The sequence below is a fragment of the Daphnia pulicaria genome, chromosome 6, assembly GCF_021234035.1.
Source record: "Daphnia pulicaria isolate SC F1-1A chromosome 6, SC_F0-13Bv2, whole genome shotgun sequence".
Lineage (NCBI taxonomy): Eukaryota > Metazoa > Arthropoda > Branchiopoda > Diplostraca > Daphniidae > Daphnia > Daphnia pulicaria.
The window spans coordinates 13,264,904-13,286,623 of record NC_060918.1 but is presented as its reverse complement, the minus strand read 5'-3'; the positions used below and the strand labels follow the sequence as shown (position 1 = coordinate 13,286,623).

The 21,720-nt window shown below is 40.3% G+C and overlaps 5 protein-coding genes across 5 annotated transcripts; 3 read left to right on the top strand and 2 right to left on the bottom strand.

The window, feature by feature from the left end:
- The first annotated feature begins 289 nt into the window (after positions 1 to 289).
- On the top strand, positions 290 to 1,646 carry LOC124344048 (splicing factor 3B subunit 4-like). The gene is made up of 5 exons (XM_046797441.1): positions 290 to 473; positions 539 to 852; positions 913 to 957; positions 1,018 to 1,427; positions 1,493 to 1,646. The coding sequence occupies exons 1-5, from the start codon at positions 440 to 442 to the stop codon at positions 1,581 to 1,583; spliced, it is 894 nt and encodes a 297-aa protein (XP_046653397.1). The 5' UTR covers positions 290 to 439; the 3' UTR covers positions 1,584 to 1,646.
- Positions 1,647 to 2,006: 360 nt separating this feature from the next.
- Positions 2,007 to 14,883, top strand: LOC124341947 (transformation/transcription domain-associated protein-like). Its single transcript, XM_046794910.1, has 11 exons — positions 2,007 to 2,262; positions 2,326 to 4,895; positions 4,978 to 8,703; positions 8,770 to 9,108; positions 9,177 to 10,736; positions 10,798 to 10,889; positions 10,955 to 12,742; positions 12,810 to 13,187; positions 13,288 to 13,381; positions 13,598 to 14,017; positions 14,079 to 14,883. Exons 2-11 carry the CDS (start codon positions 2,331 to 2,333, stop codon positions 14,766 to 14,768), a joined length of 11,652 nt encoding a protein of 3,883 aa, XP_046650866.1. The 5' UTR covers positions 2,007 to 2,262; positions 2,326 to 2,330; the 3' UTR covers positions 14,769 to 14,883.
- A 323-nt stretch (positions 14,884 to 15,206) lies between these two features.
- On the top strand, positions 15,207 to 19,097 carry LOC124341948 (ATP-dependent DNA helicase DDX11-like). Its single transcript, XM_046794911.1, has 12 exons — positions 15,207 to 15,415; positions 15,508 to 15,963; positions 16,031 to 16,212; positions 16,274 to 16,508; positions 16,593 to 16,679; positions 16,746 to 17,398; positions 17,462 to 17,705; positions 17,781 to 17,831; positions 17,901 to 18,090; positions 18,172 to 18,302; positions 18,416 to 18,658; positions 18,723 to 19,097. The coding sequence occupies exons 1-12, from the start codon at positions 15,290 to 15,292 to the stop codon at positions 18,768 to 18,770; spliced, it is 2,646 nt and encodes an 881-aa protein (XP_046650867.1). The 5' UTR covers positions 15,207 to 15,289; the 3' UTR covers positions 18,771 to 19,097.
- On the bottom strand, positions 17,979 to 19,944 carry LOC124341951 (phosducin-like protein 3). Its single transcript, XM_046794913.1, has 6 exons — positions 19,816 to 19,944; positions 19,617 to 19,755; positions 19,327 to 19,552; positions 19,055 to 19,260; positions 18,834 to 18,984; positions 17,979 to 18,258 (listed from the first exon to the last, which is right to left on the bottom strand). Coding segments are annotated over exons 1-6 (726 nt in total). The 5' UTR covers positions 19,819 to 19,944; the 3' UTR covers positions 17,979 to 18,257.
- Positions 19,945 to 20,282: 338 nt separating this feature from the next.
- Positions 20,283 to 21,322, bottom strand: LOC124341952 (D-aminoacyl-tRNA deacylase-like). The gene is made up of 4 exons (XM_046794914.1): positions 21,096 to 21,322; positions 20,857 to 20,947; positions 20,550 to 20,785; positions 20,283 to 20,470 (listed from the first exon to the last, which is right to left on the bottom strand). Exons 1-4 carry the CDS (start codon positions 21,136 to 21,138, stop codon positions 20,355 to 20,357), a joined length of 486 nt encoding a protein of 161 aa, XP_046650870.1. The 5' UTR covers positions 21,139 to 21,322; the 3' UTR covers positions 20,283 to 20,354.
- Positions 21,323 to 21,720: the final 398 nt, after the last annotated feature.

Here is a 21,720-nt window from a genome sequence, read left to right as displayed (position 1 = left end):
AGAATTGTTCTTAAAGATCTGTATGAGAGGAAAAGGAATAAAGGATGTATTCTATTAACGCGTTAGATACATAAATCTTATATTCTTAGTATTTCGTAGGATTTCCGGATATAAATCATGTAATTATACATGCTTAAACACGGCATTATTTATTGGAATTTGGCAATTTGCAAAGAGACACGAGACATCACACAGACTAAGATTTGAAAACCTGTCGGATCCTTCCGCCCTTGCCGCAATGCCGCTATTGAGTGTGTGGGTCGGTCTTAGCACCGGGCGTCATCTAGTTGGAGCTTGGTTAGTCAAAAGCACTGGCATAGGAAAACTGATCACTTGACCGGCCTTCAATAATACAAGGCAGACACACTCAAGTCAAACAAGCATTTTATATTTTGGAAGTTTGCAAATTTCAGGTGGAAACTATTTGGTTACTTTCAGCATGGCTGCTGGACCTGTTTCAGAAAGAAATCAAGGTAAGAAATTTAAGTTTATTATGCACTAAAATGAAATGACTATGTGAAATTTTTATCATTTTCAGATGCTACCATTTATGTTGGTGGGTTAGACGAAAAAGTTACGGAGCCCTTGCTGTGGGAGTTGTTCGTTCAAGGTGGTCCTGTAGTAAATGTGCATATGCCTAAAGATCGGATTACTTTACTGCATCAAGGATACGGATTCATAGAATTCCTCAGTGAAGATGATGCTGACTACGCATGTAAAATTATGAACATGATAAAGCTGTATGGTAAACCCATTCGGGTAAACAAAGCATCAGCACACCAGAAAAACTTAGATGTTGGAGCAAATATTTTCATTGGAAACTTAGATCCTGAAGTTGATGAAAAACTTTTGGTAACCAATCAGTATTCCTTTAGGTTCAAAACACCATTTAATCTATTATTGCTTTTTTAGTATGACACATTTTCAGCATTTGGCGTAATTCTTCAGACACCAAAGGTAAATTTGAAATCATTGTTGGGGTTTTAAATTTTACTATTTTGTTTTTTTTGAATGCAGATCATGAGGGATCCTACAACAGGGAATTCAAAAGGCTTTGCATTCATCAACTTTGCCAGTTTTGATGCATCTGATGCTGCCATTGAAGCCATGAATGGCCAATATTTATGTAATAGGCCAATTACTATATCATATGCCTTCAAGAAGGATTCTAAGGGTGAACGCCATGGATCAGCAGCAGAAAGGCTTCTGGCAGCACAAAATCCTCTTGCTCAGACAGATCGGCCTCATCAACTTTTTGCCGATGCCCCTCCTATTCCTCCGCAAATGAGCAACATGGGAATGTCAGGATTGCCTCCACCTCCCCCACCTCCGTTGCAAGGACTTACAATGGCGATGCCTCCACCTCCTCCTCCACCACCCACCTGGGCTCCTCCACCTCCACCACCTCCATCTTCGAATTTTCTTCCGTAAATATAATAGTGATTAGATTTATATAAATATTTACTATATGGAATCAACATTCATATTTTAGGTTAGCTCCGATTCCGCCGCCCCCGCCTTCCTGGGCGCCGCCGCCGCCACCACCATCAACTGGATTTGTTCCAATTCCACCTCCCGTTTGATTTCGTTTATTCATTTCATGTATGTCTGAAATACAAAATAAAGTAATAAACACATTTCTTTGACTTTGCGACTCTTTTGGGATCTGCTTCGAGATAGTTACGCTTATGTTGAATCCATTAAATCGTAAATTAAAAACATCAGACTTTTTACGAATATTTTATTCGATCAATTAGCTCTGTTATGCAGTAAAGAATTAGTTCTTTTCTGTTTTGTAAAGTGTAATTAATTAATTATAAATGTACGCTAACAAAATTACAAACTGACTCTTGAATTGCTTTTACTCACAGATGGCTCCATTTTCTGTCCATTTCCGTATTTTTATTTCACCCAACAGATGGTGCTACATGACTCGTTTGTTCTCGATGAGTGAATGATTTTCATGTGTTGCGGCCTTTTTTTCATTTCAGCAATAAGCATGATTCTTTAGTCAACTTTTAAGTTTTAAATAGTAAATGAAGCAGTCTGGCTCTGTGGTGAAGCGTACAGGCGTTTATTCTGAATTTTATTCAATCCGTTCATAAATCTGCTTAATGATGTTAGCTGTTTTCTAGCTTGTCATTATCTATAATACCTTCTTTAAACAATGTCAATCTTGAGTAGCCTATATAAATTGTTTTTGAACCCTACCTGAGACGCTACATTTGAATTGACGTTACCACACGACTTCGTCAACTACAGGTGAGGAGTCTGAGCTTTTTCCATTTACTTTGAACAATTTTTCAATGTTGTTCATTCATTTAGATAAAATGGGGCCTTCTAATGCGGTACCTGGGTTGGATGTTGTGGCCCAAATGAATACTTTTACCTCTTTTGTTTCAATGCTCTCCGATCCTGGAGCAAAGGATGAGAACAAACTAAAAGCAGCCCAAGAGCTAAGTGAAAATTTGGAAGTCATTGTCAGTTCCCCACAGTATCCAGCATTCTTGGATCATGCTATGAAAAATTTTCTCAAGATATTGCAAGACAGTGAACCACTCTTCATTGCAGAGTACAACATTCAGCAAGTCCGAAAATTGATTTTGGAAATGTTTCATCGTCTTCCCACCAATGAACACTTAAGGCCATATGTGAAACAATCACTTAACCTCATGTTCAGATTACTTGAGAGAGAAAATGAAGATAATGTGCTGATATGTCTTCGAATCATAATTGAACTTCACAAACAGTACCGTCCCCAATATAGTGTGGAGATCCAAACTTTTCTACAATTTGTCAAAGGCATCTACCGTGACCTACCGAATCAACTAAACAAGATATTTGAACCAAGGAGCCCCATCAAAGTTAAAGATTTAAGTGAATTAAACATTGAAGCAGTACTTGCTGAAACATTTACTGCCACTGTTGTTCTCACAGAAACACGAACTCCTGATGGAAACAACATATCATATAATTTGATACCAAAAGGAGTGTTGTCGTTGAAAGTTTTGCAGGAACTCCCAATAATTGTGGTCCTAATGTATCAACTTTACAAGCATAATGTTCATCAAGATGTAGCAGAGTTTATACCTCTCATCATGACTACAATTACCCTTCAGCCATCAGCCCAGCACAAGGCAAATCCTGCATTTAACAAAGAAATTTTTGTAGACTTCATTGGAGCCCAAATCAAAACGCTATCTTTCCTGGCCTACATCATTCGCATTTATCAAGAAGCTGTTGCTCAACAAGCTACTCTAATGGTTAATGGTATACTGGGACTATTAAGTCTGTGCCCCATGGAAGTTGCTCATTTGAGGAAAGAATTGCTGATAGCATCAAGGCACATCCTGGCAACTGACCTCCGTCTTCATTTCATTCCATTCATGGAGCGCTTATTTGACGAAAATTTACTGTTTGGCAAAGGTTGGACAACTAATGAATCTTTAAGACCTTTAGCCTATAGTACGTTAGCTGACCTCGTTCATCATGTTCGACAACACCTTCCAATGCTTGACCTTGCTCGTGCAGTTCATCTATTCTCAAAAAACGTTCATGACGAATCGCTTCCAACAAGCATTCAGACTATGTCTTGCAAGTTATTGCTGAATTTGGTGGAGTGCATACGACAACGTTCAGATGTTGAAAATGGACCTGGAAGAGAGTTGCTGATAGAAATGCTTGAAGTCTTTGTTTTAAAATTCAAAAGCATCGTGAAATTACAGTTGCCTATTTTAGCTGGGACAAAGAACAAGCAAGACAACAGTGGAACAAATGCAACCCCTAGTACTGAGCCTCCTTCTTCTCCTTCGTTAAGTTGGTCACAGAATGGAGCTGCACCACCGTCATCTTCACCGTCATCTGCGAATGAAACGAAACCGGAAGATACTCGGTCATCATTAGTTCTTCTAGATGAAAAAGAGAAAACGATGAAGTTTGCTGTTCGAGTTGCGGGACCTGTCTTCAGCATCACTGAATGTCGAAGCTTAGTTAAAACGCTTGTGTGCGGTGTGAAAACCATAACCTGGGGATGTGCGGCCTGCAAAACTCCACTCGATACTACGACTAGTGTTGCTACTACGGGCAAGAATTTGCAACCTAAAGAAACGGTGATATTCATCCGTTTGGTGCAGTGGGCGATGAAAGCACTTGATGTGTACGCCTTAAATATTCCGAGTGCCGTCGGAGCGGAGACGTCTGGCAGTCTTAATAGCACCGTCGTTGGCTTTCCGGTCGGTGGGGCTTCCGCTGCTCGGCCGACTGTTCCAGCACAAACTATTCGCTCTAAAGAAGAAAAAGAAGTATTGGAACATTTTGCTGGTGTTTTCGCCATGATGAACCCGCAAACCTTCAAGGAAGTATTTGCCACAACAATTGACTACGTGGTAGAACGTATTTACCGCAATAGCGCTTTACAGGTAGTTGCAAATTCATTTCTTGCAAACCCTTCCACCTCCGCTGTTTTCGCCACCATCCTCGTCGAATATTTGCTGAATCACATGGAAGAAATGGGATTGAACATGGAGCGTTCTAATCTTTATTTGAAGTTGTTCAAACTTGTGTTTGGTAGCGTTTCTTTGTTTGCTGCGGAGAATGAACAAATGTTAAAGCCACATCTACCGCACATTGTCAACAAATCTATGGAATTAGCTTTGAGTGCTAAAGAGCCCTACAACTACTTCCTCCTGCTGCGGGCACTTTTTCGATCCATCGGCGGAGGTAGTCATGACCTCCTTTATCAAGAATTTTTGCCATTGCTTCCGAATCTTCTTCAAAGCCTAAACAGTCTTCAAAGTGGACTTCACAAGCAGCATATGAAGGATCTCTTCGTGGAACTTTGCCTGACTGTTCCCGTGCGGTTATCTTCACTCCTTCCTTACCTCCCGATGCTTATGGTAATAAAATTATGAGTTTTTTTTTTGATTATTATTCTTTCTTTTCTAAATTTGTTCTTTATTGTTTCCAATTTTTTTATAGGATCCTCTTGTGTCTTCGCTGAATGGTTCACAGACTTTGGTGAGCCAAGGTTTAAGAACCTTAGAACTCTGTGTCGACAATCTTCAACCAGATTTTCTTTACGAGCATATACAGCCAGTAAGAGCTGAGCTAATGCAAGCATTATGGCGTACTTTGAGGAATCCAAACGACCAGATCGCACACGTTGCCTTTAGAGTCCTTGGTAAGTTTGGAGGTGGTAATCGTAAAATGATGGTTGAACCGCAACGACTAGACTATTGGGACAAAGAGTCTGGTCCTTGCATCGTTATCCACTTCCAAGAATTGAAACAGCCCGTTTCCCTGCCCGTCGAGAAGATTATGGAGACAGCGTTTTCTGCTTTGAAATCGAGTAGTACCGAGCCATTTTACCGAACGCAATGCTGGGAAGTAGTTCGTTGCTTTCTGCTATCTTCACTTCACCTGGATGACGATCGTCTCACAATGCAGCGTTTATTATCTCATCATTCGTTCTTGGAAGGAGATATTCATCCTGTGCAAAGTCCTTCGTTCCAGTGCAGTGACAAGCAAGCAAGACATGTACATCAAACGGCGGTTACTGCCATGTTCGTCGCAGCAGCCATAAAGGAGTTGAGGCAAGCTGTTCTGCCCACTATGGTATCTCTAGTCCGACACTACACTCTTGTTGCCGTCGTCCAGCAGGCGGGGCCGTTTCCTATGCTTGTTCCTGGTCGCTCTGCTCAACGGATTTTAGGCATGGATCCACTCGTCTTGGTTGATGCATTGGCTACAATTATGGGCCACGAAGAAAAAGAACTTTGCAAACCTGGACACTTGGCGCTAGTGTTGATGCTTGACACTGCATCTATTGTGCTCGGTTCCCAAGAGAGAGCTTGTAAACTTCCTCTAATGGAATATCTGGCAGAACGAATGTGCAGCCTTTGCTACGACAGAGCTTGGTATGCAAAATTGGGCGGTTGCATTGCCATCAAGTTCCTGTTTGAACGAATGGCATTCAAGTGGGTTCTCGAACATCAGTATGTATTCCTAAAGGCCCTCTTGTTCGTCATGATGGATCTCACTGGAGAAGTGTCGAGCGGCGCTATTGACATGGCCAAAGCCAATTTGGAGAAAATGCTTCTTTTGTGCGCTACTCCGCTGCCAGAATCGTCTCCTTCTCCGGAAATTTTGTCTGCGCAAAAGAAAAGTCTGCATGACGTGACCCATGAACTCGTACGACAAGTGACCAGTCCAAATTCAACTGTACGTGAGCAAGCCATGCACCTATTGCAGGTTTTGGCACGGATAACAAACCAAACACCAACGGCCATCATGGAACCACACAAGGAAGTGTTGGCTGACATGATTCCGCCTAAAAAGCATTTACTGAGACACCAGCCAGTCAACGCCCAAATTGGGTTAATGGACGGTAACACCTTCTGCACGACGCTGAAACCCCGACTGTTCACCATTGATCTTAATATTGTCGAGCATAAGGTTTTCTTCCACGAACTACTATCGCTGTGCGAGGTGGACGACACTGTTCTTCTGAAATTACCTTGCTACAAGTCCGTGAGCAACTTGACCCCATTGAGAAAATCCGCTTTGCAAGCGTTAGCCGCTTGCCACTACATCACTCAGTGCCGAGACAAGATCTTGAATGTTATCTTCAAAGCTTTGAGTTGTAACAATGCTGAACTTCAAGAAACTGCATTCTCCTGTATGAAGAAGATATTGGTGGGCACTCAGATCGAAATGGAGACTGTACATACCGCCGTTCGTCCGTTGTTACTCTTGCTGGGCGATTACCGCAGTTTGTCTACCAATGTCATATTGCGCTTGTCTCACACGACTCAACTTTTCCCCCACGTATTCAACGAAAAGCTTTGTGAACAACTTCTTCAGCATTTACGCAAGTGGCTCGAAGTAGTGATCGTGGCGTTTAAAACCGGAGGAAATCGTCCAGTTGCTACCCAGACTAGCCACGGACCTTTCAGCAGCAGCAGCTTGTGCAGCAATGAAGTGAAGGTTGCAATTGGCATCATTGGACTTTTTCATCAGATTCCAGCTGCTTCGGCAAGATTCCTGGAAATCCTGTGCAAATTAGTGCTGCAAACAGAACGTGCCTTAGGATTAGAACCAGGCAGTCCTTTCCGAGAGCCCTTAATCAAGTTTCTTCTGCGATATCCTACCGAAACAATTGATTTACTTTTACGGGAAGATATCATTGCCGATGCTGATTGGAATCGGTTCCTTGAACATTTTGTTCGCCACAGTGAAGGCAAACCGTTTCGTGACGCTATTAAGGCCAACACAAATCGATTGGTTAATTTTGTGCTTGGCGGTCTGCCTTCGGAGTCTACAACACCCAAACCTCATGCACTGCAAGTGACGGTTCGAATCTTGCGCATCATGATCTGCAAGGACGACCAGTGGATATCTGAACAGCCCGATTTAATAACCGTGCTGACTAAAGCTTGGTGTTCGGGTCGCTACGAGGAAAAGAAAACTACAAGCCTTTCGATCGCTGAGCGAAAGGAGCAACGTCAACTGGCCAAAATTTTACTGTATTACTTTCAGCAGCACCCTGAAGAAGTTGAATTACTCTTCCATTTGATGCGCGCGTTGTGCGATCGCACGATTCCCGATTTCTACTTTTTGAAAGAATTTTTGGAAAAAACAGTCGGCCAATCATATGGAGCTGACTGGAAGCGAGCGTCTTTTTTCAAGTTTGTCGAGCTTTTCCGAAATCCCAACTTGGGACAAGAACTTAAAGCCAAAATTCTCCAACACATCATAATTCCAGGATTTGCCGTCAGTTTCGAGCGAGGAGAAGGCGAAATTCTCATTGGTACACCACCGACCCCCGACCAAGATAACAGTGAAAGCGTTGTTAGTGTTTTCATCAATAAAGTGATTGATCCAGACAATCCTTTTGGAACTTCGGACGCTGTTCGAATCCTGTTGCTTCAGCTGAGCTGTTTGTTGGTTGAACAAGCTTCGCAACATATTCACGACGCCGCCAATAAACGCCAGGGAAACAAACTACGTCGCCTTATGACTTTTGCATGGCCGTGTCTGTTGAGCAAGAACTGTGTTGATCCAACCACCCGTTACCATGGCCATTTGCTGTTGAGTCACATCATTGCAAAGTTCGCCATTCACAAACGAATTGTGCTGCAAGTTTTCCACAGTTTGTTGAAGGCCCACGCTGTTGAAGCTCGCAATGTTGTCCGACAAGCACTGGAGATTCTAACGCCAGCTATGCCTCTTCGCATGGAGGACGGAAACACCATGCTTACCCACTGGACGAAGAAAATCATTGTAGAAGAGGGTCACACAATTGCTCAACTGGTGCACATTCTCCAGTTGCTGGTGCGTCATTACAAGGTGTATTATCCAGTTCGACATCATCTGGTGCAGTACATGATAACCTCGATTCAGCGCCTGGGATTTACTCCAACGGCCACGCTAGAGCACAAGAAGTTAGCCGTCGAATTGGCCGAAGTTGTCCTCAAGTGGGAGCTTCAGCGTATGAAGGATGAAGCTGATTCAGGAGGTGAGTCCTGTGATGAGACCATGCCATCTGGATCCGTAAAACGATCAGGAAATGACGGACTTCCAGAAGCAAAGAAGCCACGACTTGCCTCATCTTCTTCTTCAGGGAAAATGCTGGAAGTCAGTAAACCGATTGAGAAAACTCACTGTGATGCCATAGCAAACTTTTTATTAAGACTGGCGTGTCAGGTATGCTTTGTGTGTATGTTTTTGAGTTAGTATACGTGCTAAAATGTTTTTTCAATCTCTTATCAGGTGAACGATGCAACCTCGACCGCCAACAGTTCGGGCGAGCAGTTATCTAAACGATGTGTGGCTCTTCTGAAGATGGCTTTAAAACCCGATGTTTGGCCAAATTGTGAACTGAAACTAGCTTGGTTCGATCGACTGTTTCAGACTGCCGATTCTCCCGCAGCCGCTACTGCGGCCGCATCGGCAGCAGCAGCCGCTTCTGCTCCAAATTTCACCAATATTTGTACAGCTCTCGATTTACTAACATTCCTGTTAAGTATTTTGCGGAAGGAACAAATCCTGGCAGGCTTCAAACCACTTCAACGCGGGCTTTCTTCACTCATGAATTGCACGAATCCCAAAGTAATTAAATCTTACCCAATATGTCTTGTAACAATTTTCTAATATTTTGGGATATTTTGTTTCTTTAGGTTATTCGATGCCTTCATGGACTTCTTTCTCGTCTTATGTCAGTGTTTCCAACTGAGCCAACCAACTCAAATGTGGCCTCGAAGCATGAAGAGCTTGAAGGTTTATACGCTGCCGTTACGAAAGCCATTTATGAAGGATTAGGGGCATACGAGAGAAACACTACCGCACCGTCAACGTCTCTACTTGGAACCTTGATGCTGCTTAAAGCTGCGTGCACCAACAACCCTTGCTACATCGATCGGCTGATAACGTCTTTCATGAGAGCTTTGCAAAGAATGACTCGAGAACATTTAATACCTGCTACTAATGATCGCCAGGCTAATGCTACCACTACTGTACCTGAGAGCGGTTTCAGTTCGTGCGAGTTGCTCATCCTCAGCCTGGATTTGGTGAAAAATCGTGTTGGAGTCATGGGTGTTGAAATGCGAAAGGCTTTCATTGGTTCTATTCTAGTCGGTCTATTAGAAAAGAGCAGTGAATCCAAAGTGGTGCGGTCGATTGTTCGCATGCTAGACGAGTGGATGAAAACGAAAACCCCTATCGCCATCAACCAAGGACCGAGTTTGCGTGAAAAATCTATTCTTCTTGTTAAAATGATGCAGTGTTTGGAGAAACGTTTTCCAGATGACGTGGAACTGAATATTGCTTTTCTCGAGCTGATCAACTTCGTCTACTGTGAAGAATCCCTTAAAGGCTCAGAATTGGTGTCGAAATTGGAACCAGCATTCCTCGCTGGACTTCGTTGTCCTCAGCCAGCAACGAGAGCAAAATTTTTTCAAGTTCTCGATACGAGTATGCGACGGCGTCTACACGATCGACTCCTGTACATAGTTTGTTCCCAAAATTGGGAAGCCATTTCAGCCCATTACTGGATCAAGCAATGCTTAGAATTGATTTTGGTAACATCTGTTTCTGGAACTCCTATTCATACTGCTCCTGCCTCTGCTTTACTTCCTGGTGTAACCTCCGTCATCGCTACAGCGGATGCCAGTGAGAGAGAAACCTTCAGTGTCGCAGGAAACATCAAGGAGGAGCCTGAAGAATTACTAGACGTTTTCGCTCACGTCAAGGAAGACGATATTGACATGGATTTAAGTAACGCCCCTAACGATCCTCTCACGCCTTCTGGGATGAACAAAACCGGCCTAGCCACTTTGGTGAATCGCCAAGTCAAATTTCTTGAAAGCGGCAAGGAAGTGACGTCGTCACAGTTTTTGGAAGCCGTTGCACAGTTGGCCCACATGGATACGTCGCTAGCTGAAGTTCTCTGGTTGGATTTGTTTCCTCGTATTTGGAAAGTTCTCGGTGAGAGGCAGCAGCAAGCGCTTTCTGTCGAACTAGTGCCATTTTTGTGCAGTGGCGCACATGTGATTCAAAAAGACTGCCAACCGAGTGCCATCAACACTTTCGCGGAAGCTCTTTCGCTTTGTAGTCCACCCATTCGCATTAAACCCTGTTTGTTGAAGTACCTGGGTAAATCTCACAATCTATGGCATCGAATGACGTTGATGCTGGAGCAACTAGCGTTTGATACCTCTAACTCCCCTGCCCATACAAAAGTAAGAAAATTTAATATATTCTAAGAGGACGAATTTAATGGTTTATCTATTTATTGCGTAGGTCAAGCAAAAGGAAATTGGTGCCGAGTACGATCTAGAACCTGGAGCACTTTCTCACCAAGAAACTCTTGATGCTCTCTCGGAAATGTACAGGTATAAACTTCATTCCGCATTTGTTTGATGAGACAAAATAAAAATTAATGTTCTTGTATTATCAGCACGCTAAAAGAAGAAGACTTATGGAGTGGCTTATGGCAACGCCGTGCTCATCTTCCGGAAACAATTATTGGTGTTGCTTATGAACAACAAGGATTTTTCGAACAAGCCCAAGGAACTTACGAGCTTGCTATGACCAAAGTTCGTCAAGAATTCATTAACACGCCTGCTCCTGTTTCCCTTCAGAGCGAGTACAGGTTGCTGGAAGAACACTGGATCCGTTGCGGAAAAGAATTAAATCAATGGGAACTGCTTCAAGAATTTGGGTTGTCTCCCGAATGCTTGAATTACCAACTTGTTTTAGAAAGTGCCTGGCGTACACCTAATTGGGTTGTTGTGCGTGATGCATTAACTCAGCTGGAACAAGCCTGTCCGAAGGAGTATGCCTGGAAGGTCAATTTATACCGTGGTTTCTTAGCCATGTGTCATCCAGAGGAACAACATCCCAACATGGTTGAACGCTATGTAGAACTTGCCAGTAGTCTTTGTATTCGCGAATGGAGACGTCTGCCCGCAATAGTGTCTCACGTTCACCTGACAACTCTTCAAGCCGCCCAGCAAGTAGTTGAACTTCAGGAAGCAGCCCAGATTCATCAAGGCCTTCTTCAGTCTCGTCCCGGAACTCTGCACGATGTTAAAGCCATCGTCAAAACATGGAGAAATAGATTACCGGTCATCGCTGACGACTTGAGTCATTGGAGCGATGTATTCACGTGGAGGCAACATCACTATCAGTTCATCGTGTCCCATTATGATCAGCAAAGCGATCAACAGGCCAGCGCTCAATCTATGCTTGGAGTTCACGCCTCTGCCCAGGCTATCATTCATTTCGGCAAAGTGGCTCGAAAGCATAATTTAACGGGTGTGTGCCTTGATTCGTTAGCTAGGATCTACAGTATTCCCAGCGTTCCGATTGTCGATTGTTTCCAAAAAATCAGACAGCAAGTCAAATGCTACCTTCAAGCTGCCAACGTATTGGGGAAAAATGAACTACAAGAAGGACTCGAAGTCATAGAATCAACGAATTTGAAATACTTTGCCAAAGAAATGACGGCGGAGCTCTACGCATTAAAAGGAATGTTATTAGCTCAAATTGGCAGAGCAGACGATGCTAACAAAGCTTTTTCAGCCGCTGTACAAATGCATGACACCCTCGTTAAAGCTTGGGCCTTATGGGGTGACCATTTGGAACAAGTTTTCACCAAAGACTCTCGCAACATCGGGATCGGAGTTTCTGCAATTACGTGTTTCTTACATGCGTGTCGTCACCAAAACGAATCCAAATCAAGGAAATATCTGGCCAAGGTGCTTTGGCTTTTGACGTACGACGATGACAAGCTTTCATTAGCTGAATCGTTGGACAAATATTGTGTTGGAGTTCCGCCAGTGCAATGGTTACCTTGGATTCCCCAACTTCTGGTGTGCCTTGTTCGTGATGAAGGGAAGTTAGTGCTCAACTTGTTGAGTCAAGTTGGACGGATGTTTCCTCAAGCAGTGTACTTTCCCATCCGCACTTTATACCTGACGCTGAAAATCGAACAGAGAGAGCGATATAAATCTGCGGAATTGGCTGCTAATCAAGCTTCCACCGAGACTAGTGCTAATGTCACCAATGGCGCACCTCAAAGCAGCACTCCAGCTGCTGGGATGGAAGGAGCTGGCCCCATCAAGGCTACCGAACCTATGTGGCGTTGCTCACGGATCATGCACATGCAGAGAGACTTGCATCCCACTGTTTTGTCTTCTCTCGAAGGCATCGTCGATCAAATGGTTTGGTTCAGGGAAAATTGGTAAGAACATAAATATTCTTAGATTAAATTTTAAATTTACATTTTTTTGTTTTGCTTGCCTTAATAGGTATGAAGAAGTACTACGTCAGTTGCGACAAGGTCTCGCAAAATGTTATGCCATCGCTTTCGAAAATCGAGGATCCGTTGCCGAAGCCACAATCACTCCGCACACGCTGAGCTTCGTGAAAAAACTGGTGGCGACTTTTGGAATAGGCATTGAAAACATTGCCAATTCTGCAAGTGGTTCTTTTAGCAGTGCTGCATCCGAAAGTTTAGCACGTCGAGCTCAAGCCACAGCTCAGGATCCAGTGTTTCAACGAATGAAAACTCAGTTTTCAACTGATTTCGACTTCACTTTGCCCGGCGCCATGAAGCTTCACAATCTTATTCACAAATTGAAAAAGTGGATAAAGATTTTGGAAGCCAAAACTAAACTATTGCCCAGGTATGAAATTATACTTTTCGGAAATTACATTCATTATATTTTGCCATGAAAAAGTTTCCTCAGCCTGATTTCTATATTCCAATTTGTGTGATTTATTTAGGTCTTTCCTTATCGAAGAAAAATGTCGGTTCCTCAGCAACTTTAATCTACAAACAGCGGAAGTAGAACTTCCCGGGGAATTTTTGCTCCCCAAGGTAAACAAAATTTCTTCTCACTTTATGAAACCCAAAAAGAAATGTCCGCCAAAAATGATGAAAAACTTATTAACAAGGACTGCTCCCATATTGGTCGAGCTATTCGATGACGGTTGCTGATAAGATCTGATTTGGTTTTCGTTACTTCGATCGATTTCCTGTGTTATCATTCTATTTTGATATAAATTCTAAATTTACTACGCTTTCCCGTTTTAGCACACGCATTACTATGTCCGGATAGCCCGTTTCTTGCCGCGCGTGGAAATCGTTCAAAAGCATAACACGGCAGCCAGGCGTCTCTACATTCGAGGACACAATGGAAAGATCTACCCATACTTGGTTGTGAACGATGCAGGTCTCGGCGACGCTAGAAGAGAGGAACGTGTTTTGCAACTGCTTAGAATGTTAAACAACTACTTGAACAAGCATAAGGAAACGTCAAAGAGATTCCTGAACTTCACTGTACCTCGTGTTGTGGCTGTTTCTCCACAAATGAGACTAGTAGAAGACAACCCATCCAGTGCTACGTTACTCGATATTTACAGGCTACGTTGTGTTAAACGAAACATTGAACATGATATGCCCATCGCTAAATACTATGAAAGATTAGCCACCATTCAAGCAAGAGGAAGTCAGGTAAGCAGTCTCCCTTATTCTATTTTGATGGTCAAATTTTCAAACTTTTCTTTGTAAATAGGCTAGCCACCAAGTTTTACGAGATATTCACAAAGACGTACAGCAGATTATGGTTCCACGAACTCTGTTGCGTGAATGGGCCAACGTCACGTTCCCGTCAGCCACATTTTATTGGACATTCCGCAAAATGCTGACGCTGCAAATGGCTCTGGTCAATCTTGCCGAATACGTGCTACACCTCACACGACTCAATGCAGATATGCTGTACATTCATCAAGATTCGGGCCTTCTAAGTGTATCATACTTTAAGTTTGATGTTGAAGACTCAAACGGAGAACTCGATGCCAACAGACCTGTGCCTTTCCGTCTAACGCCAAACATGGTTGAGTTTTTGACAATGATTGGAGTGGCCGGTCCTCTTACCGCAAGTATGATTGCTGCGGCTCGTTGCTTGGTTCAACCGAGTGTCAAAGTCGCTGCTATTCTGAAAGCAGTTTTGCGAGATGAGATGATAGCATGGCACAAGAAGAAAACTGCCGACGAGAAGGAAAAGGACACTGGTGGAAGTGGTCAGGTGGAGGGAGAAATTTTGATTGGTTTGGTAAATAAAGCCGTTAATGCGATAATAAATAGGCTACAAGGGTTATCAACCTTTGATGGAAATGAGTCTAAAGTCAGCACTTTGGTCGCCGCTGCCAATAGTAATGACAATTTGTGCCGGATGGATCCAGCTTGGCATCCGTGGTTGTAATGTGCGAATGTTTCTATTGTGTTTAGTATACTGAAAAAAAAAAAAAAACTGTAATTCGACTTCTACGTAAGTAGAAAAACTCGGTTGATTAATAATACACTTGTCAATTATTTTACGTGACTATTCTTATTTATTACCAAATTGCATCTTGTTTATTAGTTATTACCAAAAATCAGAATATTACGATTGCGAAAAACTGGGTATTTTAGACCTTCCAACCCTCGAAAAGTCTTTTATTCTAATTCCAATTATATTTTATAAAAACTTTAACCTACTTATAATTTCTTAGAAGGGCTTTTTGCCTTTTTATCAGCGGTTAGTCGTGATCAATGATTTCACGTCTCCCCTCAATTTTCCGAATTTCCCTCCTCCTTCCAGTCCTCCCTCTGTTTTTAAGGCAAATTTGGTAGATTTTGCAACTCAGCATCGGTACTGGATTACTTGAATTCTGAAAAGTAGAAAACTTCAAAAAGCGCCAATGCATACGTTTTCTAGCAGTAGTCCATTTCAGTTTTATTACAATGGATGTTCCCGAGGGTTTCCGATTTCCGTTCGAACCTTATCCTATTCAATTAGATTTTATGAAAAGTCTGTACAAATGTATTGAGCAAGGGAAACTGGGTATATTTGAAAGCCCAACAGGAACAGTATGTCTTATGTTTTTTAATTAAATCTTGTTTTTATTCAGTCCTCTTATTTTTGCAAATAACAAAATAATGTTTCCAATTTTTATATTAAGGGTAAATCACTAAGTCTGATTTGTGGAGCTCTAACTTGGTTAGCTGATCATGAGTGTCATCAAAAGTCACAACTAGAAGAAAAATTGAAGATTCTCAGTAAAGGTGTTGAAGATGAAAATCCAGCTTTGAAGCAGGCAACTGATGCACAAGTTGAACCTACTTGGTTTACTTTAGCTAAAAAAAATGTTGCAATTTCTCATGAGCAAAATGAAATCAAATCTGAACTAAAGAAAATTAATCAACGAGAAGAGAGAATCCAAAAATTAAAACAGAGAGTTCAAAATATGTCCACATCTACTATGAACCATTTAGTACCTGACAGTCAATCATCAAAGATGAATTCAAAGAAATCCCAAATAAGTGATTCAACTGATGTTGAAGATGACAACGTCCTGATTGGGGACATAGAAAGTGATGGTGAAGAACCTGTTGAAGAATCACAAGCTGAAGAAATGGTATTTTTGTGGTATAGTGTAAATTATGCTTTTTTGTAAACTGAGATGTTCAAAATACCCCAATTAGTTTGAAGGCACCAAGATTATATTTGCTAGTCGTACACACTCTCAAATTTCTCAGTTTGTTCGTGAAGTCAAAAAGAGTCCATTTGGGGATTCCATAAGATTAATTTCTCTTGCTTCTCGTCAGCAACTTTGCATCAATGAAGAAGTTACAAGCCTTAAGAGCAGTACTCTAATGAATGAAAGGTTAGTTTTTGTTATTGTCACAGTTCAAAAGTGGATTTCTTTTTTACATGTGAATTTTTAGGTGCTTGGAAATGCAGAAAAAAGGATCAAGTACAACCTCCAAATCTGAAGATGGACAACCAATTAAAAAAACAAGAAAATCATCTTCATGTCCTTTTCTTGACAGTAAACTCGTACAAAACGTTCGAGATTTGTCATTAACGGAAGTAACTGATGTTGAAAGTTTAATACTGTCAGGGAAAAAGAAAAAAGCATGCCCTTATTATGCGGCACGAAATGCTATTTGTGACGCACAGGTATTTTTGAATAAATTTATGTGTAAATTACGTGTTTAAAACACCTTACTACAACATAATTAATTGTCATTTTATTTTTTCCAGTTGGTCGTCGTTCCTTATTCAACGCTACTAAAAAAACACACAAGAGAAGCGTGTGGGTTGAAGCTTCATAATAACGTTGTGATTATTGTAAGTACTTTCTTTAGTTGTTTAAATAGTTTATTAAAGTAATTTTTTATGGGAATTCTATTCTAGGATGAGGCTCACAACTTACTTGAGACTATAAGTTCAATTCATAGTATTTCCATTTGGGGTCATCAAATAAGTCACGCACATTGGCAACTGTTGCAATACCAACAGAGATTTTATAGTCGTCTCTCCGCAAAAAATTTGCTACCTATTAAACAACTTATTTTCTTCTTATCATGTCTCATGAAAAGTTTAAATCTTCAAGGAAAACCAGAAACAAATCAAGCTGAAGCTGAAAAGACAAATGAAGACGAAAAGATTTTTGACTGTTCGAAATTCTGCATTGAAGCTGGTTTTGATCATCTAAACATAAACACTCTTGTGGAATTTTGCGAGAAAACCAAATTACCTCAAAAGTTGATCTATTTTAAACCCGCGACAGCTGAAGTCACTCCGGTTGGGGGTTTGAAAACCTTTTTGGGGAAATTGAATTTTGCAGCGGTCCAAAGTGAGAATGCGCCCAACCCCGTGGAAGCAGTGGATTCAAAAGAAAGGGGCTCGAGTTTGTTACCAATCCTGGAATTTATGCGATGTCTTATCAATCCAAACGAAGATGGAAGAATTCTATGTGTTAAGAAAGTTCTTAGTTCAGCTAGTTGTTTAAAGTACATTTTGCTAAATCCTGGATCACTATTTAAAGATTTTGTCACTCAACCTAGGTATACCTCCTTATGTGAAATCGCTTGATTTAATATTAATAGTTTTATCTGATTGATTTTTAGAGCTGTTATTGTCGCTGGTGGTACAATGCAACCTAGCAGCGAATTTCAGTTTCAGCTTTTTGGAGCTGCTGGTGCCCCACAGAACCGGATTATGTCATTCTCATGTGACCATATTATCCCTCCTGACCATGTTTTACCATTGGTACTGACGCGAGGTCCGTCTAACAAAGAGTTGGATTTTTCTTGGGGTAACCGAAGCCGTTTACTTGACGAATTAGCCAACTTACTATTGAACATCAATCAGGTTATTATAATACAATCCCTATTATAATTTTTTTTTTTTTTCAACTAAGAATTTTAAATTTGTGGTTCTATGAAGGTTGTTTCAGGAGGTGTTGTCTGTTTTCTTCCGTCATATGATTTCGAAAGTGTGAGTTCTAAATTTATAGTTTTATTACCGTTTTCTATTGTATTTAATTTCTTTTCTGACGGAAGATAGCAAGTAGTTGATCATTTGAAGAAAAACAATTACGTTTCTAAAATCGAAAATCGTAAGAAATTGTTTCGGGAGCCTAAAGAAGCCAAAGAAGTTGATCGTGTATTAGACGAATACTCTCGATGTATAAAACAGTTTGCTAATCCAACAAACGCAGGTGGGAAGAATGGAGCTATGTTGCTCTGTGTTGTTGGTAAGCTTTATTCGTGTACAAGGCACAATTGTTGTTCTATTTCAGCATAAAAACATTTAATTAACTGATAAAAAACAATAGGCGGAAAGTTGAGTGAAGGAATCAACTTCAGCGACGATTTGGCTCGCTGTGTCATTGTAGTCGGTCTTCCTTACGCCAACATACAATCTGCGGCGTTAAAAGAGAAAATGGATTACTTAAATAAAAACATGGTATTTATTGTAAAATGTATTGATTAAATCATGCCGTATTTTATTCCCAGGCTACTAAAATATTTGTACTCTTTTTCAACGACAAAAACTACCATTATTTTGATATATTGCAGATGACTTTGCTTCCAGAAGGGGAAAAAAGACTACCGGGACAACTTTACTACGAAGCTTTGTGTTTTAAAGCTGTAAACCAGTCAATAGGAAGAGCGATTCGACATAGCAAGGATTACGCTGCTCTTGTATTGGCAGACCTTCGATATGCGCGCTCAAGTTCTCAGTCTTCCCTTCCTGGATGGATAGCAAGGCGACTTAAAGTAACTGAGAGTTTTGGGCCTTCTATAGCTTCCGTTAGTAAGGTATGTTCCTTTTATTCATCATTTCTCATTTGGAACTAGTTTTATTATTGTTATTTTTAATTAGTTTCTTTCCATGCGCAAACGAGCTGACACAAATACTATTTCGAATTAGCTATCTTCTTTAATCTTATGAATACGTAATTCCGAAATTATAAATTTTTCAAATTGGACTTACCAATAATCACTGTCAGAGTCATTATTTCTTTCCTGTGTTCGACTATTGCCACAGTTTAGCTGTGAGAATAGAGCATCACGAATTTTTGGTCGAGGATCATTTTCAAGCTCTGTCTTGAAAGCACCAGTTTCTGAAAGTATCCATTCTAGTTCTGTTCATAATAAAAGATTGTTTAATTATTTCCAAGTCAAATGCTTATAAAACTAGGAAAATGTAATTACCATCCTGTTTAAGTCCAGTATTAAAAGAACTTGTTCCAATGAACTGGCGTTTCAGCTCTCCATTAAGGTAAACAAATATAGTTGGTAAATTTTGATCAGGGTAGTTGGGTATACACAATCCTGCCAAGCTTTTTACAAATTTCACTGTTGGAAATTTGTGGGCCAAATTACGAATATAATCGTTCATTAGGGAAGACAAGGGGATTCTATTATAAACGTAAAGTATTAACATTTTAATCATAATGTAAATTTTCAAGTTTAATTTTCCTTACCCTTGTTTGTAAAGGTGTAATATGACCCATATTCCTTCACCTGCTTTGTTTACTTCTTGAATGTAGTCTTTACCAGTAATCTCTAAAACCTCTCCAAATTTAGAAGCCTGTAATAATGATTTCATTTCAGCCATTCTCTTCTGACGATATTCCAAGAAAACTTTCTCATCTAATTCATCTTCGAGATCATCTAAATCATCAAGTTCTAATTCTTCTGGTCTTTTTTCTACAGTTATTAAAATTGATAAGTTAAAAATAAGATAAGAAAAATGTTTATAACAATAATATACCATTTGAGGTATAATTCTTAACAACACTTTCAAGCATATCTTCAATTTGTTCCTCAGTCACTTCAGCTTCTTTAGGCTTGGGAGGTATAATGCCTTTTTGACGTAAAACATCGTTCCATTGAGTGTCTTCCATGGGGTCCTACATAATAAAACATTAACTAACGAAAATTCTAAATTACGGGAATGAAGAATAAATCACCATGATAAATATTTGGCTAAATAACCCGACGGTAAACGCCTAAAACCTATACCTATCCAAATAAGGAGTCCGCTCAACACACAGAAAAGTGTACTAGTCTACTGCTAGGCTAGCTCTTACCAGCTTACTGGTAGATGGCGCTAGTATAGTCATGAAGGGGTGGGAAAATGCAACTTGCCCATGAAACAAAGAAACATACCTTGAAGTCGTGTACTTCGTGTACAGATAGCCGTGAGCTCCTCCCAATTCGTGGTGGAGTTGGTCATCCACGATTTTTAAAATCCATGGTTGATTTACGAGTACAAGCTACAAGATAGATACACCATACACGTTCACGTTTTACCGTGGCTCGACGTCCATAGTATTAGCGGGAAATCCAAAAAATTCTCAGCAAAACTTTTGTGTGCTGTTATTCCTTATTTGGATGTAGGCCTACAGTTTCGGTCCGCACTTCGTAAATTAACAAACTCTTGGAAATCATGTATTGAATGATGGATACGAGATACCAAATTGAGTCAGTATTTTTTAACGTTGCAATTTTATGGTACTTCATTACTGTCCTTTAAGTTCTCACGAACGGTGTTTGATTCGATTTCAATAGTTACTGGACCGTCGTTTTCTAATTGTACACACATATGAGCTCCAAAAACACCATCTATACTCGTGATTTATAAAATTAATCAACCAATTAATTGAAAAATACATACAAATATTAATCAGAATGTTAACTTTACCTTTAATTAACAAAGGATCATACATCGTTTTTAGAAGCGTTAGCACTTTTTCATATAGAATTTTTGACTCTTTGGGGCCCATAGCATAGTGAAAATCTGGCTTATTGCCTTTTAACTTGTGGTACAGTGTAAACTGACTTACGCACAATATTTCAAGGTTGAGATCGGACGTGCTTTTAGCCCATCTCTTTTGGTTTGCATCCTCAAAGATACGTAAATTTAAAATTTTTCTTGCTCTGTTAAAAAGATAATACACTTTAGAACAACATCCAGATAGGATAGCTAAGCTAGAAAAGAAATATTTTACATGTACTCTGCATCCTTCTCTGTGTCATTTACAGATATTCCAACAAATGCCAGCACACCTTTCCCTATTGAACTAACTTCAGTTCCATCAACTGAAAACATTTTCCAATTTACGTGAAATTTAGATACAATTTTAAGGAAGATAAATTATAACGACAAAAATAGTGAATCGGCGAAGACTTTGTTTAAAAATAAAAAACTTTATTTGCTTTAAATTAGAGAAGAAAATGATAGTTTTACCAGTCACTTTAGCACTCAATACTCGCTGTATCACCGCTTTCATTGAGAAGTGCTCTCGGAGAACAATTTAAAAAAAACTGTATGTCTCAGCGACGATCTGTTGAACGAACTGACGTGAGTGCGAACAATAACAAAAAGTCAAAAACAGCTGATCGGTTGTTAGAGAGTAGACACCGTTTTACTCTCCCACTCCCCTTATCTGAGATGTTAATTTAACACACTTAAAATTGCTTTAACCGCAAAAAAAAAAAAAAAAAAATTGCAGTCCGCAACAAATTTTGGTAACATTTTTTGCTATTACTACATACGGCGTCTCACAGCTGGCTGCTGCTGGCTAATGTGTCCCCAGTTAATTTTGGCGATAACTCGTCGTAGTTCATCTTAAATGTAAAAAAAATCGTAGTCGTATTTTTCAGTTTTATTTCATTCTGATTACTCGAGCGGTAACCTACTTGCACAATCCCAATTCATGACAATTCAATTTTACGTCAATATTTTTTCAAAAGAAAGGTGTCTAGCTCCCTTTTGTGAAATATGCACAACAATTTCATTAATTTTCACAAATAGTTAGAGCCAAGGGGGCAAGGGGTAATAAGGATTGAAAAATTTTTTCTAAAAAATAAGT